The 15,947-nt window shown below is 40.8% G+C and overlaps 1 protein-coding gene across 1 annotated transcript; it reads right to left on the bottom strand.

The window, feature by feature from the left end:
- Nucleotides 1-8,056: 8,056 nt before the first annotated feature.
- On the bottom strand, nucleotides 8,057-15,818 carry ALDH5A1 (aldehyde dehydrogenase 5 family, member A1; the record flags this gene model as incomplete). Its single annotated transcript, XM_010152220.1, has 10 exons — nucleotides 8,057-8,334; nucleotides 8,517-8,575; nucleotides 9,298-9,467; nucleotides 10,798-10,956; nucleotides 12,495-12,638; nucleotides 13,520-13,663; nucleotides 14,111-14,227; nucleotides 14,513-14,526; nucleotides 14,591-14,747; nucleotides 15,683-15,818. Coding segments are annotated over 10 exons (1,306 nt in total), but the record flags the coding sequence as incomplete, so codon positions are not given.
- Nucleotides 15,819-15,947: the final 129 nt, after the last annotated feature.

Genomic DNA, 15,947 nt, shown 5'->3' with positions numbered 1-15,947 from the left:
GTTGAGTCAAATGTCTTTGTTTCACTATTCACTTTGGGAAAGTAGCTCTCTTCTTAGGGGTTTTCACTTAAAAACTGGGAGGGCCCTGCCTGAGTCGGCATGAACTAGATAGACTGCCAAGGCAAAGTACGCAGGGAGAACATGCGGTGCAAACTGGTTCTCTTTGGGCACGCTAGCTCTCCTCCCTGGAGTTTTCAGCAACAGCGGCGAGAGAGCCCCGCTGACGCTGCATGAGCTAGCCTCCCCAGACCATGCAAGACGGAGGAGTGACTTTGGTGCCAGCTGTTGCATTTTGGGCAGAAGAGTTGCCCTATCCATTTTTCCTGGGGCAGAGTAGGGGGCCTCCTTACATTTAAGGTTACAGGCAATGCAGAGAGATGCCTGGGATTGTATGAGCTAGTCTGCCACAGCCAAGCAGGAAGAAGGATCAACATCTTCAGTTGTAGGCTTCTTTCTGTTCAGCAGAACGGCTCGCTTCTTGGGCGTTCGTGGGTAGAGGCGGGTGAGTGGTTCTGCCAGAGTTCGCATGACCCCCCCTGCCAAGGCAAAGTAAGAAAGATTAAGACAGTTGTTCCAAGCTATTTCTGCTAAGGCAGACTAGCTCGCCGCTTAGGAGTTTATGGGGATATCCAGCTCAGTGTCTTGCCTCGTGCCGCTTGGGAGTTCGGCAACTAGACAGGCAAGGCAGAGGAAGCAGGAGCAGCAACTCGCTCCAAGCTATTTCTTTCTCTTGGCGCATACTAGCTCGCAGGAGTTTTCAGTTAGCTACTTTGCCAACACAGAAAGGGCTGGGATTGAAGCTGTTGTTTATTCTTCCTTTGCCTTGGCAGATTACTATATGTCCTATCAGACAGGGAGATTATCAGCACAGAAGTTCCTCCTCCTTCTTCCTTTGCTTTGGCCGACTAGTTAATGCCCATCAGGTAGGGCTGTCTCCTGGTGCTAACTGCAAACTCCTAAGAGATCAGCTAGTCTGTCCAAATAGAAATAGCTAGGATCAAAGCTATGGATCCTTCTTCCTTTGTCTCCACAGAGTAGTACATGCCACATCAGGTAGGTGTCTCTCCAGGCTGTAACCAAAACTCTTAAAAGGCTAGCTACTCTTCCCATACAGAAATAGCTATGACCAAAGTTGCTGCAAGGAAGAAGGAGCAATAACTTTGGTCCTAGCTGTTTCTGTTTGGGCAGACTAGCTGGCCTCTTAGAAGTTTGCAGTTAGAGCCAGCAGAGATCCCTGCCTGATGTCACATGAACTAGTTTGTCAATGCAAAGTAAGAAAGAGCAACAACTTGGCTCCAAGAATGTTCTGTGTCATCAGACTAGCTAGCCTCTTTGGAGATGGGGATTGTAGACCAGAGACAGCCCAGCCTGATGGGCCATGAACTAGTCTGCCAAGGCAAAGGGAGAAGGAACATCATCTTCAGTCCTAGCCCTAAGGACTAGTCTGCCCATTCTGTGTGGGCAGACTAGATGGCCTCTTTGGAGTTAGGAAGTATGGTACCTGAAGGGATATCCAGCCTTAAATTGTTACTATAATGATGAAGATGCTTTGTTTCTCTGGACTCTGCTACATCCAGACAGGAATTGGTAGTAAAAATGCAGGAAGGACACAGTGTAATGTGATTTCAGAAGCATTTTGAGGATCCCAAACTACCTTCTGCTTAGAAAGCAATCAGCTCTGGACCTTCTTAAGACTGAACATTCAGCTGACTTTTCATCTGTCAGCTTTAGTGCTCAATTAAAGAATGTGCCAGGCATTTGTGTAGTGAATTGCTTGTGGCAAAGTACCTTATGTGGAGCAGGAGGTTCAAGGCTTACCTTCATTGTCATAAGAATTGCTACTTAAGAAGGTTTTAGACTGCAAATTAGATTATTTTACTTGTTCCTCTGTGGCTATTCAGTGACCAGATGTGTTGACCTAAAGATGTGCTGACCTAAACACCTTTAGGTGTTTGGCAAGGGTAGGTGTTTTGGAGTTCTGATATTCTTGACCAAAATCTGGATAATATCTTTACAGCAAGCTCGTTAGTCTTTAAAGCTATGCCCGCGGTACTGTTTTTGAAATCCCAAACTGAATGGCTGGCTCTTATACATAAGCCTTATTTGATGGGGCACCTTTGTCAGTGATACTGTCTGGCCATGTCCTTTACTGACATGCTGGTGTCTTGGGCTGCACTGGAGGAATGATGTGTTCTGATGGACAAAACAGGAAGCATTTCAAACAAGAGCTTTTTTAACCTTTTAAGTCGAATGGTGAAGAATCCATTAACAGAAAAGTGTGGAGCAGTGTAGAGATCAAGGTGAGCAGATCAGAAGGGTCAGGGAGGGGACATAAGCACACCTCTATCATTAGGAATAATCTGATGGAGAATCTGGGGGCTGTCTCCATCCTTTCATATAAGTCTGACACAACAGAGTAGTTCGGTTGAACAGGGTCTTGTGTGCTTCTCTTGTTAATGGAGCTGGGCTAAAGTCAGAACTGTCTAGGTTGGAAGGAATCGGTAGTCAAAAGTTGCAGCAACGTGGCATGCTTCTGAGTGGTTTCATACCTTTGATTCTCAACAGTCTGTTGAGACTCAACTTAGCCTGCAACAGTCCCTAAGGCACTGAGGAACATTTATCCTGCGTCATGCCCTGCTTTTCTCTGGAGATCTGAATGTGGCTGTAGGAGTCAGGGTGGTTGGAGAGGCTGTGAATAGATACAATGAGCTAATGAACGTGTTTCCCGTGTTTTTCCCATACCCACCAGCAAGATGCAGTATAAATGCTGATTTGCTTTTCTCCAAAGCCAAGTTTTAACTCTCTCTATATACCTGCCCTACCGCTAACAACCGTGCCAAGAGCTAACTAAGGAGCTAATGACCCAGCTATCAAGCTAGTCCAAAGCCTAATGACCCACCCACCCCCTTGTAAGAGACTGAAGCAGACATTTTAAAACTGCGTTGGATGTTCTGTCTCAATATTGATGAAACATGGGGCCCCTGGCTGACATCACAGCATCGATCAGAGCAACAGTTAGACCACAAGGCCAGAGGTTCCGTTATCTCACTGCATCGAATGGAACACCAGTTAGACTGCAAGCCTGGAGGTTCCCTGTTATCTCACTGCATCGAATGGTTGGATCACAAGGCTAGAGGTTCCCTGCCTTCTGAGGAACCTGATGTGGAGCTAATTCCCAGAAACTTAACCTAACCCCTGCGGCCCGGGGGTTGGGAAGACAGGGGCCTGGAGACACCCCCCCCCCGCCCAGTACTGGGCATGCGCACCGCTGCCAGGTGGTGGGTGTGGTGATGCTAAGCAGTTCTTGGAAAGAAAGTGAATAAGCAGTAAGACAACCCTATAAAAGAACAGAAACAACCTACATTGGGCGTAGCGCTCGTTCCCCCCCAGGACTTGAAATGGATCAGACTGTCGGGATGCTGCAGATCTGTGGTGGTAACTATTGCAACTAACTCTTTCCTCCCTTTCTCTTTCTCTTTTCCCTTTTGCACCTGTGAACCTGCTGTCAGGCAAATAAAGTTCCTTGGTGCTTGACTCCATTTTGAGTCTTAATTCTGTTCCTGAGAATAAAGGCAAAACCTCACCCCATTTTTTCAACTGGTGTGTGACACCCTCCCACCCCAAACTCTCGCTCCCCAGGCCACTTTCTGCCTCAACTGTGTATGTGCCCTAAGCCTGACATACCATGGAATGAAACAACTCTCTCAGCTGCTCTGGGCCAGCTGACAGCACTGTGAAGGAGGTCATTCCTGCCTGAAGCCAGCACATTCTCCACCCCTTGTTTCATACCGTTTATGTCATGCTTGATTCCCAACCTATTTCATTAATCAGTTCCTCTTTTCCCATCCCATCCCATCATTCTCTTAGTCTATAGAGCATCTTGGCAAAATGACCATTAAAATGTCCATTAGTCCATGACTTCAGGTTCCATCAGGTGCCTAAAAAAGCTTGTCTTTCCTTTTTGCTAGTTGGTGGGGACATAGCTGTTATTTTATCGATCACATCCATTGGAATATGGCAACGTCCATCTTACCATTTTATTCCTAAAACCTTGATCTCCTGTGCAGATCCCCTGACCTTACTTTGGTTTATGGCAAAACCAGCTTTCAGAAAGACTGTGATGATCTTCTCTTTCTTAAAAACTTTGTCTCCTGTGTTGTCCCATATGGTGATGTTATCAATGTACTGCAGATGTTCTCGAGGTGCACCCTGTTCCAGTGCCGTCTGGATCAGTCGATGGCAAATGGCAGAGCTGTGCTTCCACCGCTGGGGCAGTTGATTCCAGGCTTACTAGATGCCCCTCCAAGTGAAAACAAACTGGTCTGCACTCTGCTGCCAAAATGATTGAAAAAAATGCCTTAGCGATGTCAGTTGTGGTGTACCACTTGGCTGCCTTTGACTCCAGTTTGTATTGAAGGAAAAAGACAAGGAGGCTCATGAAAAGACAGTTCATATTGAGGAAAAGACAAGGACGTTCGTGAATTCAGGTAAGAACAATAATTGCAACAATACTACTCATAATAAGCAATTAAAATTATAGAAAATAAACATGATACAACTGCTCATCACCAACTGCGCAATCCACAGCCAGGTCCCTGAGTAGCGAGAGTCAGCCAGAGATCCTGAAAGCCAGAGCCCAAAAGTGATTGCAGCAGAGTCTGAGCGAGTTCTACAAGCGACAGCGTGACCAGGAAAGCCAACCAACTCACCTACTAACAAATGAGCAAGCTAGCAAGCTAACAGAGAGCTAACAAGCGAGCTAACAAAGGAGCTATGGCCCCCTGGCCCACACCCTGCTTATGTACTGAGCATGACATGGTATGGAATGAAATACTCCTTTGGTTAGTTTGGGTTAACTGTCTGAACTGTGTTCCTCCCCCCACACTGCTTGCAAAGAGAAAGTTGGGAACAGCTGCAGCTGTGTTCCAAAAAAAAAAAAAAGCTTCCACACTATGATGGGAGATGATTTCTACCTACTTAAGCTAAAAATGTTAGTATCACATAGAAGAGGTAAACACAGTTTCTTAAGGAGTTCAGAGAGGACAGGCAGCAGGGGTCAAACAGCAGTTTAAAGGGTAATGTAAGAAAATAAAATGGGGGTTGGCCATGATTAAGTCGGGTTAGAAATCAGAAGAGTTTCTGAGACTTCAAAACTGTATTAACTAAATGGAAATAAAAAAGCTTCAAAAAATCTATTATAAATCTTAATAAATGAATTAGAGAATGATGCAAGTAATCTTACCCTGAAAGCAGGGAAAGGCACTGTAATCCACAAAGCCTGTAATGTGTAAAACGTTTGATTCAACATAAAAGACTTACATACAAAAGGACTGATGCCGTATTAGTATGTCCAAGTAGTCTCATCTATTTAATTTTTAGATTCATGTGACTGTAATTGGGGTAACCAAAATCTTACACCTCATGAACACAAGAACAACACAAAAGTTCTGTGCATATTAGACTGAACTTAATGTGATTGCTATCAGTTTGCCAATTCAGCACTGAATAAGGTAATACACACAAAATCCAGTGCATTCACACAAGTTATTTATTAACTAAATACATTTTTTCATCAAAGTTTTAATATCCAGAAATTGACAAATTATCTTAAACATAACATAACTGAGGTGTGAGAATTCAAATATATTTTTTGTTGAAGAATCCCAGCTTTTGCTATGAAGACAGCTTTAAGGTTATTCTGTGCTTAACTGATGCAGACCTTACTGACAAGGATGCTATTCAGGAATCCAACCACAGTCCAATCTAGACAAAGTTTATTACATACCTTATCTGCAATTATGGTTTGTACTTTTTATCAGGCATAGTAAAAGATGTTATTTGCTAGGAAAAAGTAAACATTTACTCATTAATTTTAACAGTGCTATTCTAGACGAGACATCAAGATTTGAAATGCACCAATGCATCAGATCAACAACTGTGAATAGAGCAGCAGGTTAAAGAATTTATCTTCCAACTGAACTGTTACAAGAAGTACACCCACATTCAAGACTGCCCTGTCATACAGCAGTAAATGATGTAACTGCAGTATAAAGTCAAAATTAAAGTTCACAGGCAGGCATATTTTAAGTCTGTGCAATTTCAGTGGCAGATACTTAGTTACTTTCCAGTAAGAACTAAACACATATTGCAGCCAAAGCTGTCAAACAGCTTCATCTTCCACAACAATGTATTCCCCAATTTCAGGCAGCCTGTGTGCTCAATAGCCTAAGCTTAGAAGCTGGGTACAAGGTTTCCTGCAACTAGTGTAGACATAGGTCATCCTATTTTTGTTATTTACAACAAGCAAATAGGCTGCAACCGATAACTGTATTAAGTCCTCACTATCTTAAATGTGCATGTTTGATGCATTGGAAATTACTGGAAGGGCAGTAAGCGTCCTTTAACTGCCCTTTGGTTGGCGTGATGCTCACACACACTCTACTTATAAATCATGAGCTCCAGACCCACTTGGTCTCAGGTGTTACACAAATATAAGCATAAAAACTATTTAGAAATAATAAGTAGCAGTCAATGCTAACTTATGTTTGCCTAAAAAAAAATACTGTGAAACTCTGTTTCAGCTTGCTTCCCCCTACTCTCCCCTCCATGTCTTGTGTTACCTGGTACCTCTTTGCCTAACTGATAAAATAACTTAATATATCCTATTTCATAGGGTACATTCATTAGTGTATAGGAAGAAGAGCTCTGTTGCCTTCCTTTATTTATTTTTAATCATTAATGGGTAAAGCCCCACCAAGTAGAAGCTAACCAGCATAGGAAACAAAATTTATTCTCCTTAGCTTCTGCACTGTCAAATTAACACTGTATTTTTAAAGTGCTTCTTTTGACTGCTATTACAAACAGCATTGTTTATTTCATATTAAGAGCATTTTACATCATCTTTTGAAGATGACAAAATAGTAGGTGATGTGTAGAAGTCTCACCTCCAATCATTTCTATTTAAATCTTTATTAGGTAACAAGTTAGGCAAGCTTAAAGGCTTTTAAACCTTCCTCCCTAATGGACATTTGCCCATGTAACCATGAACCCAGTTCAAGGCACACAGCTCATAGGAACAGAAACATCTATCAGCTTGTGTTCTTTGGAGGTGGTGCGTAATGTTCTTTTAGACAACATTCTGAGCAACATTTACGTCAGTGACTACTTCTACCCAAGGAGAGTCAAATTCTTTTAATGGAAAAATTGCCTATCTATATAAAATTGCCTATCTATATCATGATATTATGTATATCATGACGTCACCACTTCTGCTACCTTCACACAGCCCTTAGAGTATCCCCTTACAACTCTACGAGTTACTCCTGCAAGTAAGCATCCCATCTTCCTCCTGCTACTCACTAAGACAGCAACTCCTTGACCCACATCGTCCTGTTACCAGGACTGCTGGGGCTCACAAACATTAACCAAGGGCCATATGTGATCCCAGGCGTACAAGTTAGGCAGAAATTACAGCTCTTTGCTCAGAAGCCCAAAGCTGAACAGGTGGCAGGTCTTCTGCCAGCATTAACATTCAATGAAAAAGCTGACCATTTGCCTGCATGGATACCTAGGTGTAGCTAAAAGCAATTCCTCACCTTTCATAAGCATCAAATTCTCCTACAATTAAAAAAAAACCAAAAAAAGACACACCTGCTTCTAAAATAAGGTTACGTAACCACATTAAAAAATGTTGAGTAGTTACACAAACTGTAAAGGGAGACTACCATCCCCAAAGCCTCCCACATCCACACTGAAATATAAGAGGCAGTAGAAAATAGAGGTCTGGTTTCCCTTTGACGCAGATTATGATCTATTTATATGATGCACAAGTATAACTTAAGTCCTCCCAGTTACACAGGGGTAATCCAAGAATAATAAATGTGCATTCTAATGCATTCTTCCCTACTCCTCAAAAAAGATGCTGGACATCGTGATTACATTATTTATACATTCAGTTTTTCAGCAAAGAACACGTAAAAACATATGGCAGCAAAGAATACTGCAAATATGTCTACACATACAGAACAGGGTGGTAGAAATTGCATTCATGCACATTTTTGGTTTAAGAAGCGTATTAGAACTACTGCACTCTTTTGCAAGCTGTTGGGATTGTGCTTTTTGAAGATTTTTATAAGCCTCCAAAGCAGACGTATTTTATTTCTAAGTATTCATCGATGCCGTATTTTGAACCTTCTCTTCCTAAGCCAGACTGTTTTACCCCACCAAAAGGACTCTCCACCGAGGAGATTATGCCTTCATTAACACCAACCATTCCAACTTCCAGCTGTTCTGCAACTCTCCAGATCTGAGATGGATCTTGGGAGTAGAAATATCCTGCCATACAAACACAAATGAAATCAAAAGATGCAATTTTCACAGGAATGAAAATTACAATCAGGAAGAACAATTGCAGAAGACTGTGAAATAGAGACTTACTGACATTGTTTGCCATTTCATTAAACATCATCACCCATAGCATCAAAGCTCATAAAACCACAGAAATACATTTATCATACCTGCTAAACCCACATCAGCTGCATTTGCTATAGCAACAGCTTCTGTTTCAGTCTCAAATCTGTCAATATAAAGAGAAAAAATACAAATGAGGCCTACAGTTCATGTACCATCTTGCTGACTTAGTGACAAGAAGCAGCCTTATCAGACATAAAAATGTCAAGATGCATTTTTTTTTCCAAAAGTGTATTTTAAACATCTAATTTAATTTTCACTTTAAAGCAATGGAGGAGTTTCTACCTCTTAATTTAAACTGCAGTTGTTAAGATTGCCTTTACCATCCTCTATAGATAATGGCAGCTAAAACATTTACTTCACAGTTCCCCAACTACACAAGCACTTTCAACTATGAGAGATAACCGTATGTTCTTCCATCACATCCAATTGCTCTGGATGAAAGCAGGGAAGGTTTTAATGGCAAGAGACCTCTAAGCCACCCTCCATCAGAAAATTTTAGGACTAACAAATTACATGCCTCCTGCCTACTTCATACGACAAATCATGGAGTTGATGAGGGTTTTGCTGCTATCTACCCTTACTTAACTGCTGATGTAATCTAAAAGAAAATAATTTACAAGAAGTTGCAGAGCTGCTAAAATCAGGTCAGGAGAGAAACAAATGAACCATATATCCAAAGTAAGTTTTCACACGTGTACCCTAGTCTTATTATAAGACTGGTATGATTGTACAGAAATATCCTTTGGGAAACTGTCATTCAAATCTTACTTATCCTTTTTTTTTTTTTTAATTGCTACTTTCAATCTGAAACATGAATAATCTTACTTGATAACTGGTGCTAAAGGGCCAAATGTCTCCTCTTGGGTGCAAAGCATTTTTGTTGTAACATTACTAAGTAATGTTGGCTCAAAGAAATTCTTCCCCAAGCTGTGTCGTTTCCCTCCAGTCACAATAGATGCTCCTTGAGAAACCGCATCATTAATGTGTCTCTCTACCTGAAGTATGAAAAACAAAAATCTCAGAATCAGCACTAGGAATGCACAATAGTATATTTTCCACTGAAGAAATAATACTCTCCAATAGAAGATTCTGAAGAGAAGTTTATACTTTGCAGAAGACCATTTGCAATATTAGTCAAAATATCTTTTTAATTTTTACTTCTGTCAGTCTGAAATTATTTTAGAGGGATAGATTATGAGTATGGACCCAGTCTCAGGGATATTACAGATTCTGCTTTTCTGTTGAAATGAAAGGATTACATCTAACATTAGGAAAAGTCTTTGCAAGACTAGTAAGTACACCTGTTATCTGTAATCAAGCACTATGAAAACAGAAGTACATAATAGTCATTTAAAGATAAACATACACTTTCAAGATGGTACTGGCAATAACGTTTTCCACCCCCTACATCTACAATTCATCCAAAGATAGGTAAATAATAAGAAGACTAAAGTAGCAGTCTCCACCTAGAATATTGTCCTTTGAAATTACAGAAACGCATTTATGTGTTTATATAGTGCTTGCTTATTTGTATGTATAGATATATATGATACACACACTATACTTTTGTGATGCACAAAGGGAAGGCATGGAGGAAATAAATCAAAATACTGTATCCTTTGTCTCCCAAATAACTCTGAATATTTTCATACTCTTATTTTATAAACAGAATGAATCTATCACCATTCAAGCATAATGGCATTCAATCCAAGCCTGCCTACAGCTGTGCCATGGTATCTAATACAGTATGAGTCACATAATTTAATAATCTTTAATGTTAGGAAGGGTGAAATATTATAGAGAATGTGACTTACTGTGATTAAAAAAATAGTATTTCCTGGAGTCACAAGTAATTCGAAACAGAAGATCCAAAACATGGATGTTGCATTTCAAGTGATTACAACATACAGAACTCTAGTATTTTTAACCGCAACGTATTATCCTGCTTAGTTTTTGCCAAACAGAGGCACTATTCTTCAAAATAAGTTGTCAGTCACAGCGCTTCAGAAATGCATGATCACTACACAACTCTCACAGTGTATTCAATTTCAGTAAATGTTCACAGTTAAGAAGTAATGAGGAAGAAGCTATTTCTCCTGAAGGAGAAAATCTCTTTTTCCCTTAATGGAAATAGGGGAATGAGATATAAACTGCTCACATCTGTTTGCCTATTTATATACATGGACATAAGAAGACAGAACACACTTCCAGCCACACTGAAAATATATACTAACAAAATGAGCATGAAAAAAGTGAAATATAAAGTTACCTTATAGATCATAAAAAGGAAATTCCAATGTCAAAAATAAAATCTTTCATTTATACCTTCTCGACTGCCTTTTCATTGATTAGTGGCCCTTGGGTAGTTTTTGCATCAAATCCACTTCCAACATGTAGTTCTCCCTCTATAGCTTTAGCAAACTTTTCCACAAATTTGTCATGGATTCCCTTTTGCACCAGGAAACGGTTTGTGCAAACACAGGTCTGAAAATAAACATGAAAAGGAGAAACAAACAGTAGTTTGTATTGTATGTAATCTATCTATGAATTCATTGTGGCCTTCGTGACACACTATCAGGTTACTACAATGATCTGTCCTCTGCCTCTTCATCATCCTACACTGTTAGATAGCTTTGCCACTTCTTTCATCATCCCTCTCACTTTGGAAATAAAACTTCAACTAGCTGTCAGTGAGTGTGAAATATGCCATACTGCTAAATTTAAGTTGCTTAGGCTGGAAAAGGTTTTGTGAGTTCTGTGGACTCTGATAGACAGATCAACTAAGGTCCAGAAGCTGCAATACCTTCTGATTACAGAATACCAAACTGAGCAGCAGAACTCCAAATTACATTTGTGGGTCTTTTTTTCTAACTCCTTCATTAACTCAGTTTGAGTTTGCTTTCTTCCTGGAATTTTTATAAATGCTTTAGCTCTGACTGCATCCTATTTTGACTTCTACAGTCTCTCAAAAGTAACAGCTACTTTATCCTATACAGCAGCTGAGGTGTTTTTTATGTTTAATCCGTGTCTGATCATTCAGTGGTCCTTGTTTACATTCCAATCCATTATGCTGCAGCAGCAGAGGTGCCTTTTATATTTAATCTTGTCCAACGTCTGACCATTCAGTAGTCCTTGACTACATTCCAACCTATTTTGTTTCCTTTCTTTCCTCCTGAGACCAGCCCTATGTTTACTTCTTGTGTTATTCAAGCAACATTTTCCCAACCAAATGACCTCCTAATCCCACCAAAAACTTACTGTTTCTCCAAAGCTGGAGTTTATCAACTTCATGGTCACATGTGGAGCTAATACTCATAGGGCTCACTCTCCAGACAGCCCTGCTCAGCTGACTGTTCTGGAAAGTGATGCTCTTGAAAAATTTTTGACTCCAAGTAAAATACGTTTGAAGCAATGTACACTTGAAGCCTGTCTATCCCTTTTTTTTTTTTTTTAACATACTCATTGTGGAAAAATCTAGCCATGTATGTCTTAATGGATTCAATCCCCTGAACTCCTGCTGGGTGCTTTCAGAAAAAAAAAAAAAAAATAAAAAAGGAATAGAACATGCAGTCTTACTAATAGAAACATATATCATGAGACTTGAACCCATTATTTGAAAAAATGGCAAGGCACATGTTATAAAATATAAGCCTGAAAACTGATGCACGATGGTGTCTTTTTCACAGCTCTAGTTCTCCAATGAATGTAACACTAGCAAAGCATATGACAAAACGCCTTATCACGTCTCATGATTTTGCCAGGGATACTAGTGAACATCCTCTTTCTCAGCGGTATTTTTGACCGCCACGTACGTCATGAAAGTACATGGGATTTTACAGTGTTGTTACTCAGACTTGCTGATAATTGACCTGACTGCCCAGAGACATGTGTGACTCCAGCATCTTTCTCTTCACAGTGAAATGTTCTATGCTTTCCTTTTACATAAAGCAGCTTATTTACAGCTTAATCTGTATGTACAGCTCTTCACTTTACAGAAACAAGGACAAAAAGGTTACTCTTACCTGCCCTGAGTTTCTATACTTAGAAGCAAGGGCTCCTTCAACAGCATGGTCCACACTCGCGCTGTCAAACACTATAAAAGGAGCATGTCCTCCAAGCTCCATGGAAACTCGCTTCACAGTGCCAGATGCTTGTTTCAGCAGTATCTGTAGGCAACAGAGGAGACACAGAAATCTGCACCTCTACCAGATGTGAACTATGGGGACACAGATGGAAAGCAGTTAAAAACTAACTCTGGCAGGGAATTAGTCTGCATCTTCTCTATAATGCTAGACAATCAGTTTTCTCCTACGACGAAACCAAGGACTTAATACCTCTTAAAATCTTCAGAGACTAAATTCTGGCCAAGAAATAATGAAGAGATGGACTTTGATCAACTTCAGTTCAGGACAGACTTTCATACACTAATATTTTTCACTCTTGTTTGCTCGGGGTTTTTTGGTTTGGGTTTTTTTTCAGTAATAAAAATCTTGACTACTCTTACAAAATTTTTACAAGATCTGACAGAATTTGGGATTAAGATTTGCCTTGATATTGAACTCCTTCTTCATTCTGCATGTGGCCATCCCATAGAATTCTACCATCTTCTCGCCACACTCTACAGTTTTATTGATGGTGACAAGTAAAATGGCTTGTTGACTAAGGTTTATAGGAAGAGACTCAAGGGCCCCACTTCTCTAATACCCTCTCTCAACTGTAGAAGCCACTCCTAATTAGTACCTTTGAAATTCAATTTCCGAGTTATTAGTATGTTGTCACCCTATCATGTGAAATAAGCATCTTGTACAGAACTCTTCACATTATAATTTAATAAAGGGCAATTATCCAGAAGTTGCATACAGGCATCCTTCTGTGAAGTACTGATACTAAAGTAAATATGCAGTATCTCAAGAAGTACACAATTATTTGGAACATCTATGTACAGTAGCCAGAAAAGAAGGCTCTGTATAAAGGCACACACTTTCCCCCTACCTTTCCAGTATAACCACAATAATAACTTTCAAGGATATTCTGTGCACTTACGTACCTTTCCTGTTTCTGTGGAGCCAGTAAAAGATATTTTGGCTACCAATGGATCAGTGCACAGAACTTCCCCTACAGCTGGTGTCTGCTGTCTGGAACAAGGAACAACATTATACACTCCTGCTGGAATTCCAGCCTGGTTTGCAAGCTGCAACAAAAGAAACACAGAATTTGCATTATCAGTGCATTTTGTATGAGGAATAGTCACTTAATGTTTACAGTTTTGAAAAAAACAGCCTAAGTCAATGTAAACTCTGCAGCACAACTAATAACAGATGCCACGATGTCTTAAAGGGCAGCTCTGCTCCAGTTTAAGCTGGCAGTTTCTTTATTCAAAGTAACCAAAGGAAATATACAAAGATGTTTCGTGTAGTTAAATGCCCAGGTCCTCATTGAGGCTCCAGACGATATTAGAGGCAACTTTCAAAAAGTCTTCCTAAACTAAAACCTCTGGATCAATTTAGCCAACTTGTCCTTCCTTGATGTATGAAGTTGGCCAAAGTTATCTTTGAAGCCCATCTGACTCCTCATTTACAACTTCAGTCCATTGCTAATACTAGCATAAAATTACCATAAGATTATCATAAAAGCTCACCTCCCCAAGAGCTAATGCTGATAAAGGTGTGTCCTCTGCAGGTTTCACTACCACTGTACAGCCTGCTGCCAGAGCTGCACCAACCTTCCGGGTAATCATAGCACTGGGAAAATTCCACTAGAATGAGAGAGAAATGTACCAAAAAAATTGTGAAAACTTTGCCTCCTGTTCTCACAGAAACCGCTGTAATTTTCTGTAATTATGTGATAACCTAAACAGACCTGCATGATGTGCTTTGTCCTATGTGAACATTACAAAGACACACTGTCAATCCAGGAAGAAATGAGTACAAGGTAGAAATGCAATTTTACAGGGATGTCTCCTGGGCAGGAGCCATAAGGCCCCATGCTGTTGGCTGAGCTGATAACTTTCATACGATTTGAAAAATTCAGCTATGCTTACTGGGGTTATAATGGCTGCCACTCCCACTGGCTGCTTCAGCACGAGGATTCTCGCTGTGCGTTCTGGGGGTTATAATGCCTGCCACTCCCACTGGCTGCTTCAGCACGAGGATTCTTCTGTCTTTCACAGATGCTGGAATGATATCACCATATACTCGACGAGCTTCCTCTGCAAACCACTCCAGAAATGAGGCAGAATACAGGATTTCACCCTGTGCTTCTTTCAGAGGCTTCCCCTTTGATTAAATGAGATTGAAGATAAAATGTGTCACTGAAGCGATAAAACCAAATTCAAGTAATTTCGAAGTTTCTTTTCAGAGTACTTTATAATTCCTTATTACATACACTGCAGTCTCAAAAAAGGTTTATATGGTTGCAGCAGAAACAATCGTGCAGTTTCAACATACGGTCATTGTATAGTCAACGTTTTGTATGTAATGCCTGGATACATACCTGTAGAAGACAAGGAGCTAGAACAGCAAATACAACATGTCTTTATAAAATGTGCAGCAAGCTGCTATTATCATCCTGAAGAAGATGCAAATCATGGCAAAACAGTTGCAAGTGTATGTTTCACGGTGTATTACTTCTGAGCACCTCTAGATCCAATCCCGTGGACTGAACGATCATTATCAGCTGGGACACCACGGAGGAGCACAGAATGGTTGTATTCAAAGGGATATGAGTGTGTGAGCACATTGAGTGAATCCAACTTGGAGACTTGCTTTAATAGTAATGTATTTTTTTCTGAGTCAATGAAATGGTTAAAACAAACATTTATGCCATGAAGACCACGGCTTAAGGTTTTGCACACCATGAAGCACACAGCTTTGAGTTCTGCTGGACTGTTAGATATTGTTACCAAAATAATGCACTGTATGTGTTTGAAACGTTATCTATTGATCTAGCAGAGCAATGTGAATGCATAATGCGTACACTAAGCTCAACTTTCTTACGTAGTAAGATATGGTGGCTAACTGGTAAAATGCATACAGGTTATTTTGACAGCTGCCAATATTATTCCATGTTATGCCAGTGTTATTTCAATGTTAGCATCCCTGTGCTACGTTTCTGAAAAGATTAAATTTTACCACAGGCCAGTACCCATGTTGACAAAGGCAGCTGGCACCGTGCCGTTCCCCTGGCAGAGGTTGTCGCCCGCCGTACTCACGTTCTCGGCCGTTACGATCCTCGCCAGTCCATCCTTGTTCTCCATCATCAGTTCATACCATCTACGGAGACGCACGCTCCTCTCCTGGGAAGAAAGAAGGCTGCTGCGGTCGCTGCTTGCAGGGAGGGCACAGCGCCTGGGACGAGGTCCTCCGAGGGGATACGGAGCCGCAGCTCAGCAGAGGTCGGCCGGCCCTCGCCGGCCTAAACCTCCTCTCCCCAACCGCTTCCCGCCCCAGGCGGTGCTAGGAGCTGCGTGCGGCCCT

Source organism: Eurypyga helias, unplaced genomic scaffold (genome assembly GCF_000690775.1).
Source record: "Eurypyga helias isolate BGI_N326 unplaced genomic scaffold, ASM69077v1 scaffold10685, whole genome shotgun sequence".
Lineage (NCBI taxonomy): Eukaryota > Metazoa > Chordata > Aves > Eurypygiformes > Eurypygidae > Eurypyga > Eurypyga helias.
The sequence above is the reverse complement of the archived record's forward strand: the minus strand, read 5'-3'. Positions and strand labels throughout refer to the sequence as shown.